Here is an 18,652-nt window from a genome sequence, read left to right as displayed (position 1 = left end):
ACTGTGGTGTTGGAGAAGACTCTTGAGAATCCCTTGGACAGCAAGGAGATCCAACCAGTCCATCCTAAAGGAAATCAGTCCTGAATATTCATTGGAAGGACTGATGTTAAAGCTGAAACTCCAATACCTTGGCCACCTGATGTGAAGAACTGACTCATTTGAAAAGACCTGGATGCTGGGAAAGACTGAGGGTGGGAGGAAAAGGGGATGACAGAGGATGAGATGGTTGGATGGCATCACTAACTCAATGGACATGAGTTTGAGTGAACTCTGGGAGTTGGTGATGGACAGGGAGGCTTGGCGTGCTGCAGTCCATGGGGTCACAAAGAGTTGGACACGACTGAGTGACTGAACTGAACTGATAACAACACATAAGCATGTAACAATGCCTCCTCTGAAAACAAAGGTGCCTGATGGAAAATCATACCAAACTGTATACCTAATTTTTAATAATTGTAAATAATGAAGTCAACCTTCAGAAAATAAACAACTAATAAAAGCATGTATTTTTATACTACCAAGGAAAGGTATTGGTGGAGTACACGGTAAAGAATCTGCCTGCAATGTGGAAGACCTGGGTTTGATCCCTGGGTTGGGAAGGTTCCCCCGGAGGAGGGCATGGCAACCCACTGCAGTATTCTTGACTGGCAACCCACTGCAGTATTCTTGACTGGAGAATCCCCATGGACAGAGGAGCCTGGCAGGCTACAGTTCATGGGGTTGCAAAGAGCTGGACACAACTATGCGACTGAACACAGCAAGGAAAGGTAACATGTGAAGTTGAAAAAGGAAATCTACTAACCTCAGATGCTGCTATTTCGGTGAAGGTATTCAGTGCCTGCTCCACATTAGATTTCTGTTTGGTGGCCATCAGGCAATAGTTTTCCATTATGCGAAGCTGTACTTGACCCTGAACAGTCTGAGGTTTTAGTTCTTTAAGGAGCTTTTCTGCTGTTCTCACTGCTAACTGTACAGACTCTTGCTTCTCAGTTGAATTACTGTATACAATTAAAAATAAATCTGTTAATATCTACTACTCATGAAACAAAATTCATTGAGATTAGAATGAGCTCGAGGGTACACTGGTTTCTACTTTTCTCACCAATTTAAAACTAATTCTATTGAAGAACGTCACTTATTCTTTTCTAATATAAATTAAAGCACAGTTAGTTTAAAAAAAACAAAACTAACATAGCTTCAATCAAACATCATTAGACATTTATTCACTTTAAATTGAAAACAAAAACTGGATACTATCTACCTGTGGTAAGTGTATTCATTTCACTAATACAAAACTGAATTCAGGATAAGTAGAATCATCCAATTATCAAATAGCATATTTGCTCAGAAAATGAAAAAAAAAAAGACTATAAAATACTGTAAATCAACTGTACTTCAATTTTAAAAAATTAATCTTTAAAAAGGAGGGAGCAGAAAGTTACTATGTTAAAGTTCTTACTATGTGCCAAGCACTGTATTACTTCATTCAATCAATGTTGAATCCATTTTATATATGAGAAAACCAAGGCTCCAATAGAGAAAGTATTAATTTTCCAAAGGTCACATATCTATATTAAACCTAGGATTTGAATCTAAGTTTGCAGACATATAAAGTGTACTTAATTTTCCTCTCCCTGTTGCCTATTAGACTTTTAAGAAAAGAAATTCTGTATTTGTCAAAAGGTTGTACATTTTAAGTGCAATAACAATTTGTGCAATAGCAATTTTCTTATATACTGACCCACACCTGAATATAATGTATTAGTAAACAATTAACAAAAGGAAATTAAATTCTCAAAGCCTAATAATCACTGGGCTTCCCTGGTGGCTCAGAGGTTAAAGCGTCTGCCTGCAATGCGGGAGACCAGGGTTCGATCCCTGGGTCAGGAAGATCTGGAGAAGGAAGTGGCAACCCACTCCAGTATTCTTGCCTGGAGAATCCCATGGAGGGAGGAGTCTGGTACGCTACAGTCCACAAGGTTGCAAAGAGTCAGACACGACTGAGCTACTTCACTTTCACTTTCACTAATCACTGAAGCCACTGATCTTCTCAGGCTTTTCTTTTACCTTCTCTAAAAGATTTTACACTGTTGGTAACCTTCTCCCAAGCTCCTCTTCTTTGTTTTTTGTTAAGATTACAGTTTTCCTTCTCTCTCCACCAAAGTCATTGTCCTTTCCTTACCTCTCTTCCTCCTCCAATCTCCTTGAATGTTAGCACACCCCAAATTTAGGTCTTAGACTTCCGTTACTGCATTCTACTTGAAAACAGGTCATTCATGGGGTCCCGACTACCCACTCAGCACTGGTCCCCCAAATCTGTAACTCCAGCTGTGACTTCCCTTTTGAGTTCTATATTCTGAGTTTGGTGTTTTCAACCCATGGCTGAAGATTTCCATGTGGACAGCCTTTAGTTGCATAACAACAGCAGGATACTTTAACCTTTCTAAAACAAACAGAAAATAAAAATGCCTCTCCCTTACTGTAAATCCTTCAGTGGGCCTCTATAATCCAAGCCTTCAAAGTTGTCACTGACACATCTCAGCAACTGGGTCCTATTTTCTCCCACTCCTCTATGCAGCTTCCCCTGACTGCTATGATTTCTATGAATTCCTCCAACACTTAACATCAATTTAACCCATTTCTGTTTTGTTGGAGAGTGAATGGTTTCAGATACTATCTTGCCTACCAGGTCAATCGCATGTTCCTGGAGGCAGAAACCGTCTCTTCTATTCCCTTTACATCCTTACGCTGCCCTCCTGCCTTCCACAAACGCCCACTGACAGAAACACAACCCCTGGCCAGGGCTGCACCACAAGGCTCGCAGCAGGTGGCTGAGGCCAGGTAGGACTCAACCTAAAGCTTGCCTCCACTGTATTCTAACTCCATCACACTAGACAGGTTAACTCTGAGCTTTTTCACAATGCTGTAATAGGGAATAAATATTAATAAGACAGTGTGTTAATAAAGTATAGAGCACAGGGTTTGGCAGATAGCTATCATGTTAGGAAGTTACTGTTATGTGGGCAATTTTTTCCTAAGTAATCAAACTCTACAATTCATCCCATTTTTTACAGAGTAATTGGGGGGCTGTCTTTAATAACATCTATTCTGATTTAGGAAACCTATAAGAATTTCATACTTGTTTCAGAGAAGAGTTATTCCAGCTGATTTATTCACTAAACTTTCATTAGTGCTCTCCTGGAATTTAGTTCTCCTTATAAAACACCCTTGCTTATTTGCCCCTAACAAGTGTTTTTTTTTTTTTTTTTAAAGTGTATCTTGTCAACTACTACTCACCCCAGATCTGCATCCAGATTTTCAAATACTTCGCCTCCAACAGTTTCATTATCTGGATTCAAACAGATTTCTATCATATTATAAAGGGCATTTTGGCCCCAGTCACTGTCTTTCCGAGCTTTATTAAAATGTCGAAGGGCATCATTTGGTTCTCCAGTATACCTTGTTACATGTTAAAAAAAAAAAAAAAAAAAGCATTACTTATTTCAATCACTACAAACTTTAAATCATTTATAATTTAGTAAATAAAACTATCACTTTAAAATGCAGAAATTTTGTAATTCAATGAGAAAAACATTATATAGAGTTTATTTGCTAACAAATTTACCAAAGATATAATCCTTTACAGTACTGAAATCCTGGCTCCAGTTTTGCTCTGGAGTTACGTTTCTCAGCCATTAAGAAAAATCGTGGAACATCTTCAAGTTTTCCACATCTTCTTAAGAAATCAATTAAACGAGATAACGTCATATAATTATCTAGAAACAAAGAACATTTCGGTTATGGAAAACATTTTACAGCTTTTGTTTTGATGGTTGAAATCTTACTTTATTAAAGTATAGTTTGCTTCAAATGAAGTGCAATTTAAATATAAATAAAAGAAGTACCTTAGGGGTTATAAGTCCCTAAAGAGACTGTATGGACAGTGGATGATTTCTCAAACAATAAAGCTGGGGTTGGTCTGGTCACAGTGAGAGAATGTTCATTATAGGCAAATCTATAAAATGCATATTTGTTGTGACTTACTTTTCAGTCATTATTCCTGGGACCAAAACCTTCTAGAAAGAAACAGCCTCTGCACAATCTAAACTCTTAGAAGTACAATTCAGGAGGATCAATTTGATTGCACAGGACAAGTCTGTCTCTGAGATCTGCTTTCTGACTTCTGCTTCCGAGGTGGTACTAGTGGTAAAGAACCTGCCTGCCAATGCAGGAGAAGTAAGAGATGTGGGTTCGATCCTTGGGTCAGGAAGGTACCCTGTCGAAGGGCATGGCAACCTACTTCAGTATTCTTGCTTGGAGAATCCCATGGACAGTGGAGCCTGGTAGGTTATAGTCCATAGGGTTGCACAGAGTCGGAAATGAACGAAGCGACTTAACAGGCAGGCAGCTAGGAAGCAGGTGAGAATATCTTGCTGCTGCTGCTAAGTCGCTTCAGTCGTGTCCGACTCTGTGCGACCCCATAGACGGCAGCCCACCAGGCTCCCCCGTCCCTGAGATTCTCCAGGCAAGAACACTGGAGTGGGTTGCCATTTCCTTCTCCAATGCATGAAAGTGAGAAGTGAAAGTGAAGTCGCTCAGTCGTGTCCAACTCTTAGCGACCCCATGGACTGCAGCCCACCAGGCTCCTCCATCCATGGGATTTTCCAGGCAAGAGTACTGGAGAACATCTTAATGATAATGTTTAGGGTGGGCAATTAGGAATTTTACTCCAGACGTGCCTTAATGTGTATACGTACCTGAAACACTAGATACGCACTTGCCATATTATAACCTTAACATATTAATCCCAGTATTTTAATCCTATTTTATCTTCTTCTAAGGAAAAAGAGTTAGGTATTTAGTCTTGGGTATAATTTTCTGGCAGGCTCTGCCAGAAATTAAATCTATTCAGTCCTTTCTAATCACTAAAATACTAAATTTTGAGAATCATTTTAATACCTGTTTTTTAAGATTATAAAAACAATGCATGGACACTTCAGAAAATTTGGAAAACTATAGAAAAGTATAAAGGAGAAAAATAATCCCTCATATTCCCACCAACTAGAGATCACCACATTTTGGTACATTTCCTATCTTTATGAGTGGAAATCAATTTATAAATATTTAAATGCAAACAAATATGTTGCTTACATATATAAAAGTTAGAGTCATGTTTGGGATTCTGATTCTGACTCAACATTGTATAGTAAACATTTCCTGTCATAAAATGATCTTCAAAAACATTTTAGTCACTGTACTCTTGTCTATCACACTGATGGCTCACACTTTATTTCTGTATAGTTATATTTTTTAGATATTGGATCTTATAAGTATCTGTTAGCACAGGACGCATGGTAGGGATTTATAAAATTCCTTATTTATATAAGCTTTTCTGATCACTTTGCTGGGGCTTCCCTGATAGCTCAGTTGGTAAAGAATCTACCTGCAATGCAAGAGACCTGTTTTGATTCCTGGGTTGGGGAGATCCACTGAAGAAGGGATAGGCTACCCACTCCAGTATTCTTGGGCTTCCCTTGTGGTCCAGCTGGTAAAGAATCTGCCCACAATGTGGGAGACTTGGGTTAGATCCCTGGGTTGGGAAGATACCCTGGAGAAGGGAAAGGCTACTCACTCCAGTATTCTAGCCTAGAGAATTCCATGGACTATACCAATGGAGTCACTGACTTCTTAGAATTAAAGCGCACACATACAAATAAAAACTTAGAAGCAATTTATCCTGATTCTATTTTGTAAGGAAAGAGAACATGCCATATAATCCAGCTCTTCCACTTCTGGGTATATACCCCCAAGAACTGAAAGCAGGGACCTAATGAAATATTTGTACACCAGTGTTCACAGCAGCCAAAAGGTGGAAACCACCCAAATATCCATCAGTGGATGCATGGATAAACAAAACATGGTATATATATGTAAAGGCATATTATTTCAATTTAAAAAGGAAGGAAATTCTGATGTGCCACACACAACATAGATAACCCTTGAAAACATTGAATTAAGTGAAATAAGCCAACAAAAAAAGAACAAGTACTATATGATTCCATTTATAAAAGGTATCTAGAGGAATCAAATTCATAGAGGCAAAAAGTAGATGGTGATTGTCAGGGCCTGCAGGAAATGGGGAGTTAGGGTATAGAATTTCAGTTTGAAATGAAGAAAAAGTTCTCAAGATGGATCATGGTGATGGTTACACAAAAATGTCAATGTACTTAATGCCACTGAACCACACGCTGAAGAATGGCTAACATGGCAAATTTTATGTTATGTATGTTTTAACAAATACAAAAAAAATCATGAAAAAACAGGAACCTCTGTGGGCTTTGCATCTACTCTTTTACATGATGTCAAAACAATCCAGGTTACAATATAACCATTTGTCTTTTTAAAAGTTTTATTGACATATAGTTGACTTACAATGGTATGTGAATTTCTGCTGTACAGAAAGTGATTCAGTTATACAAATATACACTTTTATTAATATTCTTTTCCATTATGGTTAATCACAGGATACTGAATATACAATTTTGTGCTATACAGTAGGCCCTTGTTTATCCATTCCATTAGCTTACATGTGTTAACCCCAACCTCCCACTACATCCTTCCCTGGACTCTCTTCCCCATGGCAACCACAGCTACGTCCATGAGTCTGTTTTGTAGACAGGTTCATTTGTCATATTTTAGATTTCACATGTAAGTGATATCATATGCTATCTGTCTTTCTCTTTCTGACTTACTTCACCTATTATGATAATCCCTAATCCATGTTGCTGCGAATGGCATGATTTCATTCTGTTTTTCATGGCTGAGTAATATTGCATTGTATATATGTACTACTACTTCTTTATCCATTCCTCTGTTGATGGATATTTAGGTTGTTTCCACTTGGCTATTGTGAATAGTGCTGCTGTGAACATAACGGTGTGTGTTTCTTTTTTAGATCAGAGTTTTGTCTGGATATATACACAGGAGCGGGACTGCTGAATCAAACAGCATTTCTATTTTTAGTTTTCTCAGGAACTTCCATTATTGTTTTCCATAGTGGCTGTACCTACTTACATTCCCACCAACAACAGTCTAGGAGGGTCGCTTTTTCTTCATATCTTCTCTGGCATTTGCTACTTGTAGAGTTTTTATTTATTTATTTTTTTGTAGAGTTTTTAATAGCTATTCTGACTGGTGTATGGTGGCATTTCATTGCAGTTTGATTTGCAATTCCCTAATTAGCTATGTTGAGTATCTTTTCATGTGCCTATATATTTCTTTGGAGAAATGTCAAATTAGGTCTTCTGCCCATTTTAAAGTGGTTTTTTTTTTTTTTTAGCTGTTGAGTTGTATGAGCTATTTGTATAGTTTGGAAACTAAGCCCTTGTCGGCTGCATCATTTGTAAATATTTTCGCCCATTCTTTGAATCTTTACATTTTGTTTATGGTTTCCTTTGCTGTGCAGAAGCTTTCCTCTTTAAAGAACTAGCTATTGGTTTTATTGATATTTTCTATTGGTTTAAATCTCTATTACCTATTTGATCTTTATAATTTCCTTCCTTCTGCTGACTTTAGGTTTTATTAGTTCTTTTTCTAATTCTTTTAAGTGGCAAATTAGGTTATTCAAGATTTTTCTTGTTACTTTGAGGAAAGTCTGCATTGCTATAAACTTCCCTCTAAGAACTGCTTTTGCTGCATCCCATAGATTTTTGTATGGCTGTGTTTTCATTGTCATTTGCCTCAAGGTATTTTGTAATTTCCTCTTTGTTTCACTGTTTATTCATTAGTTTTTTTAGTAGTATGTTCTTTAGTTTCCATGGAATAATTTTTTCTCATTTCTTTTTCTGTCACTGATGTCTAGTTTCACGCCACTGTGGTCAGAAAAGATGCTTAGGATTATTTCTATACTTTTAAAATTCACTGAGGCCCATTTGTGCCCTAGTATGCGGTCAATCCTAGAGAACGTTCCGGGTACATGTAAAGAATGTGTACTCTGGTGTTTTTTTGGGGGGATGGGGGATTTAATGACCTGAAAATATCAATTAAGTCTTAACTGTATTATTGTATCACTTGGGATCTCTGTTGCCTTATTCATTTCCTGTCTAGAAGATCTGTCCATTGATTTAAATGAGGTGTAAAAGTCTATTGTTGTATTCTTGTCGATTTCTCCTTTTATGTCTGTTAGTATTGTTTTAGACATTTGGATGCTCCTACATTAAGTGCATATATGTTGCTGCTGCTGCTGTTCAGTCGCTAAGTTGTGTGTGACTCTCTGCTACCCCATGGACTGCAGCATGCCAGGCTCTTCCGTCCTCCATGATCTCCCAGTTTGCTCACTCATGTCCATTGAGTTGGTGATGCTATTTAACCATCTCATCCTCTGCCAACCCCTTCTCCTTTGCCTTCAATCTTTCCCAGCATCAGGGTCTTTTCCAATGAGTGAGCTCTTCACATCAAGTGGCCAAAGGATTGGAGCTTCAGGATCTGTCCTTCCAATGAATATTCAGGGTTGACTTCCTTTAGGATTGACTGGTTTGATCTCCTTGCTGTCCAAGGGACTCTCAAAGAGTCCTTTCCAGCACCACAGTTCAAAAGGATCAATTCTTTGGTGCTCAGCCTTCTTTATGGTCCACCCCTCACATTCATACATGACTACCGGCAAAACGATAGCTTTGACTATACGGCCCTTTGTCGGCAAAGTGATGTCTCTTCCTTTTAATACACTGTCTGGGTTTGTCATGGCTTTTCTTCCAAGGAGGAAGTGTCTTTTAATTTCATGGCTGTAGTCCCTGTCTTCAGTGATTTTGGAGTCCAAGAAAAGAGAATCTGTCACTGCTTCCACCTTTTCTGCTTCTATTTGTCATAAAGTGATGAGACTGGATGCCATGGTCTTATTTTTTTGAATGCCGAGTTTTAAGCCATGTTTTTTTCACTCTCCTCTTTCACCTTCATCAAGAAGCTCTTTAGTTCCTCTTCACTTTCTGCCATTAGGGTAGCACCATGTGCATATCTGAGGTTGTTGATATTCTCGCAGCATTCCTGACTCCAGCTTGTGCTTCATCTAGCCCACCACTTCACATATGTACTGTGCATAGAAGTTAAATAAGCAGAGTGACAATGTACAGCCTTGAAATACTCCTTTCCACCAATTTTGAACCAGTTTGTTGTTCCATGTCCAGTTCTGTTGCTTCTTGACCCACAAAGAGGTTTCTCAGGAGGCAGGTAAGGTGCTCCGGTATTCCCCTCTCTTTAAGAATTTTCCACAGTTTGTTGTGATTCACACAGTCAAAGGCTTTAGCATAGTCAATGAGTCAGATGTTTTTCTGGAAATCTTGCTTTCTCCATGATCCTATGAATGTTGGCAATTTGATCTCTGGTTCCTCTGCCTTTTCTAAATCCAGCTTGTACATCCAGAAGTTCTCGGTTCACATACTGCTAAAGCCTAGCTTGAAGGATTTTGAGCAAAATCTTGCTAGCATGTGAAATGAGTGCAATTGCACGATAGTTTGAACATTCTTTGGCATTACCCTTCTTTGGGAATGGAATGAAAACTGACACTTTCCAGTCCTATGACCACTGCTGAATTTTCCAAATTTGCTGATCCATTGAGTGTAGCACTTTAACAGCTTCATCTTTGGGGATTTGAAATAGCTTAGCTGGAATTCCATCACCTCCACTAGCTTTGGTCATAGTAATGCTTCCTAAGGCCCACTTGGCTTCACACTCTAGGATGTCTGGCTCTAGGTGTGAGTGACCATATCATTATGGTTATTTGGTTCATTAAGACCTTCCTTGTATAGTTCTGTGTATTCTTGCCATCTCTTCTTAATTGCTTCTATTTCTGTCAGGTCCTTACTGCTTCTGTCCTTTTTCATTCTCATGCGTGAAATATTCCCTTGATATTTCCAATTTTCTTGAAGAGATCTCTAGTCTTTCCCATTCTATTGTTTTCCACTATTTCTTTGCAATGTTTATTTAAGAAAGCCTTCTTATCTCTCCCTGCTATTCTCTGAACTCTGAATTCAGTTGGATATATCTTTCTCTTTCTTCCTTGCCTTTTGCTTCTCTTCTCTCCTCAGCGATTTGTAAAGCCTCCTCAGACAACCATTTTGCCTTGTTGCACTTCTTTTTCTTTGGGATGGTTTTAGTCACTGCATCCTCCTCAGTGTTATGAACCTCTGTCCATAGTTCTTCAGGTATTCTGTCTACCAGATCTACTCCCTTGAATCTATTTGTAACTTTCACTGTGTAATCATAAAGAATTTGATTTAGGTCATACCTGCATGGTCTAATGGTGTTCCCTACTGTCTTCAGTTTGAACCTTATTTGAACCAAATTTCACAATAAGGAGCTGATGATCTGAGCCACAGTCAACTCCAGGTCTTATTTTTGCTGACTGTATAGAACTTCTCCATCTTTGGCTACAAAGAATATAATCAATCTGATTTCAGTATTGACCATGTGGTGATGTCCACATGTAGAGGCATATATTGGTTTGCTGGAAAATGGCATTTGCTATGACCAGTGTGTTCTCTTGACAAAACTGTTAGCCTTTGCCCTGCTCCATTTTGTATTCCAAGCCCAAACTTGCCAGTTGTCCAGTTATCTCTTGACTTTCTACTTTTGCATTCCAATCCATTATGCATATATGTAGACAAGTGTAAAATCTTGTATTGATTCTTTTGTCATTATATAGTGTCCTCCCCTAACTTTCTTTATGGCGTAGGAACTCTGCTCAATATTCCCTAATAACCTAAATGGGAAAATAATTTGAAAAAAGAGTAAATACACGTATAACTGAATCAGTGAATTTCTCCTTTTAAAGTCTGTTTTGTCTGATATGAGCAAAACTACCCCCAATTTCTTCCCATTTCCAGGAAATATGTTTTCTATCCCTTCACTTTCAATCTTTGTGTGTCCTTTGACCTAAGTGGGTCTCTTGCAGGCAGCATATTTGTAGACTCTTGGGGTTTTTTTCTTCTTCCTTAATCCAATTTGCTACTCTGTCTCTTTTGATTGGAGCATTTAGTCCATTGACATTTAAGGTAATTATTGATGGATAACTAACTACTGCCATTTTAACTACTTTCCCATTGATTTTATATTTCTGCTTTATCCCTTTTTCTGTTTGTTTTCTTTTGTGGCTTGATGATTTTCTCTTGTATTATACTTATGTTCTCTTCTTCCTGGTTTCTGTGAATCTACTGTTATGTTTTTGATTTGTGGTTATCCTGTTTTTCAAGTATGTTAATCACATCCTATATCTACTTGCCTTAGACTGGTAGTCATATAGGCTCAAACACATTTGAAGATATGAAAAAAAAAAGATCTACTTTTTCTTACTCTCCTCATACATATTTTATAATTTTGATGTCCTCTTTTACATCTTTTACTGTTCATTGCGGTTATCATTAGTTTCACTGAAAAAAAAATTTTTTTTAAGCCATGTCCTGGCTTATTAGGATGATTTGCTTTCTAATTGTGATTTTCTCTTTCCTATATATTCTTCTTTCTTATTCAGAGAAGAATTTTTGATATTTCCTCTAGGATTTAGTAATGCTGTTTCTTTTAGTTTCTGCTGTCTAAGAAATTCTTTTTTATAGACGAAAATAAAGCTATTCTTTTTAAAAAAATGTTTATTTTATACTGGAGTATAGTTAGGTATACAGTGAAGTGACTGAGTTATACATATGCATGTATTCATTCTTTTTCAAATTCTTCTCCTGGTTAGGCCATTAGAGAATATTGAGCAGAGTTCCCTGTACTACACTGTCGGTCCTTCTCAGTTATCTATTTTAAGTATAGCAGTATATGTATATATCAATCCTAAACTCCCAACTTATCCCTTCTCCTTGACCTTTCCCCTTTGGTAACCATAAGTTTGATTTCTGTGAGTCCGTTCCTTTTGTAAATAAGTTCATTTGTATTTTTTAGATTCAGCACATAAGTGATATATGATATTTGTCTTTGACTTACTTCACTTAGTATGATAGTCTCCAGGCCCATCCATGTTCCCGCAAATGGCAGTACTTTTTCAAGTATTATTTCATTCTTTTTAATGGCTGTGTCATATTGCATTGTACATATGTACTACATCTTCTTTATCCATTCATCTATCAATGAAGATTTAGGTTGTTTCCATGTTTTCCCTGTTGTAGACAGTGTTACAATGAACATTGGGTGACTTTGTCTGGATATATGCCCAGGAGTGGGATTATTGGCTCACATATGTGTAGCTCTATTTTTAGCTTTTAAGAACCCTCCATACTGTTCTCCATGGTGGCTGTACCAAGGCACAGTGCCATCAGCAGGGCAGTAGGGTTTCCTTTCTTCCCCATTCTCCCCAGTGTTTACTGTTTGTAGACTTTTTGATGATGCCCATTATGAGTGGTGTGAGGTGATATCTTACTGTAATTTTGGTTTGCATTTCTCTAATAATTAGCAGTACTGAGCATCTTTTCATGAGTCTCTTGGTCATCTGTGTGTCTTCTTTGTAGAAATGTCAACCTAGGTCTTCTGCCTATTTTTTGATTGGGTGATTTATTTTTTTGATAGTGCGCTACATGAGGTGTTTATAGATTTTGGAGATTAATCTCATCAGTCTCATCATTTGCAAATATTTTCTCCCATTCTGTGGGTTATCTTTTTGTTATGGTTTCCTTTGCTGTGCAAAAAGCTTTAGAGTTTATGTAGAGTTTACCCATTTTTATTTGTTTTTATTTCCATGACTCTAGGAGATGGATCCAAAAAGATACTGCTGCAATTTATGTCAAAAATTTATGTTTTTCTCTAAGACTTTTATAGTATCAGGTAGTCTTACATTTAGGTCTTTAATACATTTTAAGTTTATTTTTCAGCCAGTCTATACATTCTGGCTGGAGCATTTAATATATTCACGTTTAAGGTAATTATCAATATGTATATTCTTGGTGCCATTTTGTTAACTGCTTTGAATTTGTTTTTGTAGGTGTTTTTCCTTCCCTCCCCTTTTCTCTTGTGATCTGATGACTAACTTCAGTGTTTGGATTTCTTTTTCTGTATCTATTAGAGATTTTCAATTTGCAGTTACCATGAGGCTCTGATATAACAGTCTGTATATAAACAAGATTGCTTTTAAGTTGCTGATTTTTTCATTTCAAGTGCATTTTCAATATCCTGCATTTGTACTCTCCTCACAACTACTGGTTTTGATATCATATTAGTGTGTGAATGATTTCCTACCTCTGTGCTTCTTGTAGGACCTGGGTGTCTGTTTCTTTCTTTAGGTTTTGCTAAGTTTTTAGCCATAATTTCTTTACATGTGGTGTTGAGCTCTTTTTCTCTTTCATCCCCTTCTGGAACCCCTATTATGCATAGATGGGCATAGTAAATTATCCAAAGGTCTCGTATATTGCTTTCATTTTTTTTTCATTGACCTTCTGTCCTGATTGGGTGTTTTTCATTATTCTATCTTCCAGGTTACATATTCATTCTTCTGCATTATTTATTCTGTTATTCATTGTCATTAGTTCAGTTTTTGTCTTGGTAAATGAGTTTTCTAATTTTCCTTGGTTCTTTTTCTTTCTTTTTACATTTTTCTAGTTCCTTTCTACAGTACTCTGCATTTCTGTTGACAGCCTTTCTTAATTCCTTCAGTATTTTCATTATCTTCTTTTTGAGATAGGTATCTATTAACTGAAGAGGTCTGTTTCATTACCTGTTCTTTCAGGGGAGTTCTTTTAGTCTTTTAACTGGGAGTGGTTTCTCTGCTTCATTTTACTTCTATTTCTCTTACTCTGAGTTTAGGAGAAATAGTTATGTACTGTGGTCTTGGAGGCCTATTTGTATGTGGGAGCATCCCTATGTAGCTCATGTGGGATGAACATTTTTGGTGTGAGGGCTGTTTATTGTATGGATGTTTGTTGCCTCTTTCCTTAGTGTGGGCTAGTCATTATCCCCTTGAAGAGGGTATCCAGATGCAGTTGCTGGTGCCCAGTCATGGGGTTCTCAGCAGTGGTGGCGGCTCATACATGCCCCTAGAACATGCAATGGGAAGAGAGGCAGCTTATGACTGCACAGGGAGTCCAGAAGGACAGAATCATTGGCTGGAGACCTGTCCTGAAGCAGACGAGGGCAGTGGTGGTAGCTCACAGCCACCTCTGAAGCCCTAGGGGCAGTGGTGGCTTACAACTGCTCCTGGAGCTCATGCAGGCTGCATCTTGACATCTGAGAGCTCACAAAGGAGAAAAGGCTGTAATGGCGAGTTCCATCCCTTCCCTTGCACACCACCCACAGAGTGATGCCCAGCCTCTGAAGCAGACCAGGCTGCTTCTGCCTACATCCTCGGGTGCAGACTCTAGCATCTTGAGGTTTCTGCATAGCCCACCCCACTTTACTCCCTGGATCTGATCTCTGAAGCCTGAGCTTCTCTACCAAGCCCCCCCCCAAAATTGGTGGACATCTGTTTCAGGGGGTGAGTGCAGAGTGGTGGCACTGACTGTGCAGGTCTCTCTCCATTCTAGCAGAGGCAAAAACAGTTGCTGCATTCTCCAAGGCTCCAAAGCTCCCCCTCTTTTCCAGCTGATCTCCCCGTGAGGGGACTTTCCAGGGTGCAAGAACCTTTCCTCTTTCACAGCTCCCTCCCAGGAAGGTAGGTTCCAATTCCTTTCTTACTTTTTTGCTTTTCTTTTTTCTTTTGTTCTACCAGGTTATGTGGAGATTTTCTTGTCCTTTCAGAGGTCTGAGGTCTTCTGCCAGCATTCAGTAGATATTCTATGACAGTCATTCCACATGTAGATATATTTTTGATGTATTTGTGGAGGAGGTAAACCTCATGTCCTAATACTCTGCCGTCTTGACCACACCCTCCACCCACATTTGCCTTTCTTAACCCATAATGTTTGGTTTCAAAATTTTATTGCCTCTGCCTTTGGTATCATCAAAAAGAGGATATGATATGAATACAATTTCATAAAGAAGATTCGGATATTTGTATTGTCCTTAGACTATGAAACTCAGCTTCCCTGGTGACTTAGATGGTAAAGCATCTGCCTGCAATGCAGGAGACCCGGGTTTGATTGCTGGGTCAGGAAAATCCCCTGGAGAAGGAAATGGCAACCCACTCCAGGACTCTTGCTTGGAAAATACTATGGATGGAGGAACCTGGTAGGCTACAGTCCATGGAGTCACAAAGAGTTGGACACGACTGAGCAATTTCACTTTCTATCTTTCTTTGACTGCAAATTCAAGCAAATTACTCAAATTCTCTGAGTCTGGGATCACTCACTTTCTTAAAATAGGATTATAATATTGACCTTGAGAGTGCCATGGAAATCAAGTACAATAAAAGCATTAAAGAGCTTAAAACTACAAACATCAATAGTAATATATATATAATGCCAAATATTGTAATAAAAACTAGGACTACCCTATAAAAAAACCATAGAATCTAAAAGCTATATTGGATTAAACAAGAAGTAAATTTAGGTTGAAATTTCTGGCCCCCAATTTTTTGTATGACTTTGCTAATGTGTGTGATGTATGATATTGCTGATATAATCTAAAGTCAACCTTAGGAGGCCAGTTTCTTGAATAATTATCACCTTAAAATATTATTGAAGTGCATTTATTATTAGTTGAAGTTATAATTACCACTGATAGGTTAGATTGCATTAACTTGTCTTTTGGTTAACCATAAAATTTGACAGAGGACAAATTTGTACACTTAAGAAATCTGTCAAAAGATGGAATGTATTATATTCTGAAAAGTTAGTTCAAGTAATGATGAATACTGAGGACTTACTAAAAAAAAAAAAAAAAACACACAGTGTGATGTAATGAGGAATGAAGTGCTATGGAATTTCATTGCGTTTCTTAATATTGCCTGGGGGAGGAAGAAAAGGTTTCACATTGGACAGACCTTCCAGCAGCCTGAAGGGCAGGAGGGGGATCTTGTTATTCAAAGGGCAGACAGCATATGCAAAGACAGGACTGATAATGGAATGGAGAGTGCTGTATATTGAATTAGAGGAAGTGGGATATGAAATACAGATGGAAAGGTAACCCTGGCATATATTATTATCAAAATAATGCTCTATTTTAGACTCTTAGACTTTTTTAAAGCAGAAGAATAGTTTTAGAATGAATATGATAGTCCTGTAATAGCCTGGAAGAGCAAGAGGCTAGAGACTGGAAGATTAGCTGGGAAACTGCATTAGCCCATGTGAGAGGTACGTGTGAAGTCACTTCAGTCGTGTCCAACTCTTTGAGACCCCATGGACTGTAGCCCACCAGGCACCTCTGTCCATGGAATTTCTCAGGCAAGAATACTGGACTGGGTTGCCATTTATACTCCAGGGGATCTTCTCAACCCAGGGACTGAACTTGTCTCCTGCTTGGCAAGTGGATTCTTCACCACTAGCTCCAGGTTAATAAAGTCCTTAATTAGAGCAGGGGGCTAGGAGAAGACAGGATGTGATAGTTCACCGTTAAGCAGAAAGAACTAATGGGACTTGCTAACCAATTAGTGTGAGGGAGGGGGAAAGCTCAGGATGATCTGGAAGTTTTGAGAGAGAAAAGGTTTGTAATCTGTTAAGAGTGCAATAATTAGATCTGTAAGGAGAATTTTCTACTAGCTAGGTTAAATCAGATTAGTACATTTCTGAAGTAAGCTCAAACACAACATTAAAGTATAAGATGTTCTGCTGAGAATAACACACAGGAAGTATTGTGCAGGTTTGAGAATAATTCTGAAAAAGCTGACTAGTAGATAAGTTTATAAAGTCCTACTAGGAATAAAGCATAGAATGCAAGATTAAAAGCATAAAATATCACATGGACAATAAAAGTTTACTTAAAATTTTGTATTTTTAAACAACTTGGTATTTCACAGTCATTCATTGATCCATTTAACCAGTAAACATTTACTTTGCATCATCTATGTACCTAGAAATATATCCGATGCTGGTGGCTGTATACTGTTTAGTAATTCTGGAGTAACAGGTCCTTAGACTGAATTTATAATAATGCACTTTTTAAGTAGGCAGTCCAGAGCACCACTATTATCTATTTGAAAAAAGTGCTGGTGCCAAGAAACCTGGGAGATATGAAATTCCTGTGACAGAGAAGGGCTCCTTCAGATCTTACATAGTGGCAATGTTGCCACCAAAGACTTACAAAAATATTCACAAGGGAAGAGACCTGTTTTTTTTTTTTTTTTAAATCAGGTTGGATAACTGGCTCAGAGGGAAATGTTGTAATATGGAAAAAGTTTGGGACAGAATGAAAGTATGCGTATTACCTTAAACAGTAGTTCAGAGAAGGAAAGACAAAACAGAGTCTAGAAGCCAAGACAAAAGCCATGGCAGAAAAAAAAAAAAACAACTTAGGCCTGAAGAGAGTAAGGTTTGGGCAAATGAGGTGAAAGGGTGGCCCATATGGTGGACTTAAGAGTGGGCAGAAGAGGTACGAAGTTAGAGTGATTAGGAGCACTCTTTGAAATACCATTTGAATAGAAGCTGGAGCAGACAGTGGGAGAAACGACACGGCCTGAGGAAGTCAAACAAGATTTTTCCCTTTCAATCTTGGCCCTAACAAGGAATATTTTATTTGTAAGCAGAAAGTATTGTTCTATAAATCCAAACTTTTAGTAACTAAAAGCATTAGTAAGTACAACATGCAGAGTTTATCTGTGCCTGAGGCACAGCCACTTCTATAGCCATGAGCTCTAACCTTCCATGGCATCATCCTGAGACAAGGGGTTGGAAGAACTGAATGACAGCTCAAGGATTTCTCTGAGTTCACATATTCTTTTATCAAGTTCTTTTACACATAAGGAATGTACATTCCCTGATCCCACCTTCCGTTTCCCCTCACCCTCTTCTTTCATTTATTCATTCATTTCATTTCATTCAAAGTTTATACTCAGCCAGATACTGTTCTAAATCTTCATAGCAATGAAGGCACAATTCCTGGCCACTTGATGCTTGTAAATAACAGATCACAGTTTTGGTTTTGTTCTACAAATGCAACACAAAACAAAAAACCAAGAACAGGGTAAGAGGATGGAGAATGATGAGGGGTCAGTGGTGTAGGATGGCTGGGGAAGGGTAGGCTCAGGAAGAGGCAGCACGGGAGCAAAGTCCTGAGTGGGAGGAAGCAGAGCATATTCTGTGAAGAGGGAACAGCAAGTGACAAGTCTCAAGGTCATAACCTGCTGGGGCTGTTGCTTACCACGTATCTCCTATCCTTTTCTTCACTACCAGAGTTCTGATTTTAATCTTGTGACACTGTGTTCAGCTACAAGATGACATTTCCCACTCTTCTGCAGTCACAGAGGTGCTTCTAGAAATGTTTTCTTTTTCTTTTTTTAAAAAAGATGATTCACTGGGAGGTAAGCCCTTTGGCTCACCTCCACGTTCCCCGTCCAGAAACATCAATGCCCAGAGGTGTGGTGGTCATCTTGGATGAAAAAGTTAGAATGAAAGTTTGGCTAATGATAGCAGAAGAAAAAGGACTCAGACTTCCTGACGATGCTAGGGAATGTATGAATCACTGCTGGAACAATCTACTTTTAAATTTTTTTTATTGATACATAAGAGTAAAATAAAAACCATAATTATTTAGGTCACTAGGAGTCTAGTGGGGGGATGAGGATACCTCTGCTACTTTGAGC

At 38.2% G+C, this 18,652-nt stretch overlaps 1 protein-coding gene across 1 annotated transcript in view; it reads right to left on the bottom strand.

Annotated features, from left to right (window-relative positions):
- Positions 1–18,652, bottom strand: part of TTC21B (tetratricopeptide repeat domain 21B) — a 97,835-nt gene that overhangs the window by 24,496 nt on the left and 54,687 nt on the right. Inside the window, exons 23-25 of the mRNA XM_010858943.1 lie at positions 3,626–3,776; positions 3,298–3,459; positions 803–998 (exon numbers count right to left, since the gene is read on the bottom strand). Of these exons, the coding sequence (XP_010857245.1) occupies positions 803–998; positions 3,298–3,459; positions 3,626–3,776 (509 nt within the window). The remainder of the gene's footprint in view (positions 1–802; positions 999–3,297; positions 3,460–3,625; positions 3,777–18,652) is intronic.

This window comes from Bison bison, unplaced genomic scaffold (assembly GCF_000754665.1).
Source record: "Bison bison bison isolate TAMUID 2011002044 unplaced genomic scaffold, Bison_UMD1.0 scf7180017864452, whole genome shotgun sequence".
In the NCBI taxonomy this organism is placed as follows: domain Eukaryota; kingdom Metazoa; phylum Chordata; class Mammalia; order Artiodactyla; family Bovidae; genus Bison; species Bison bison.
This window is presented reverse-complemented; position numbering and strand designations above follow the sequence as displayed.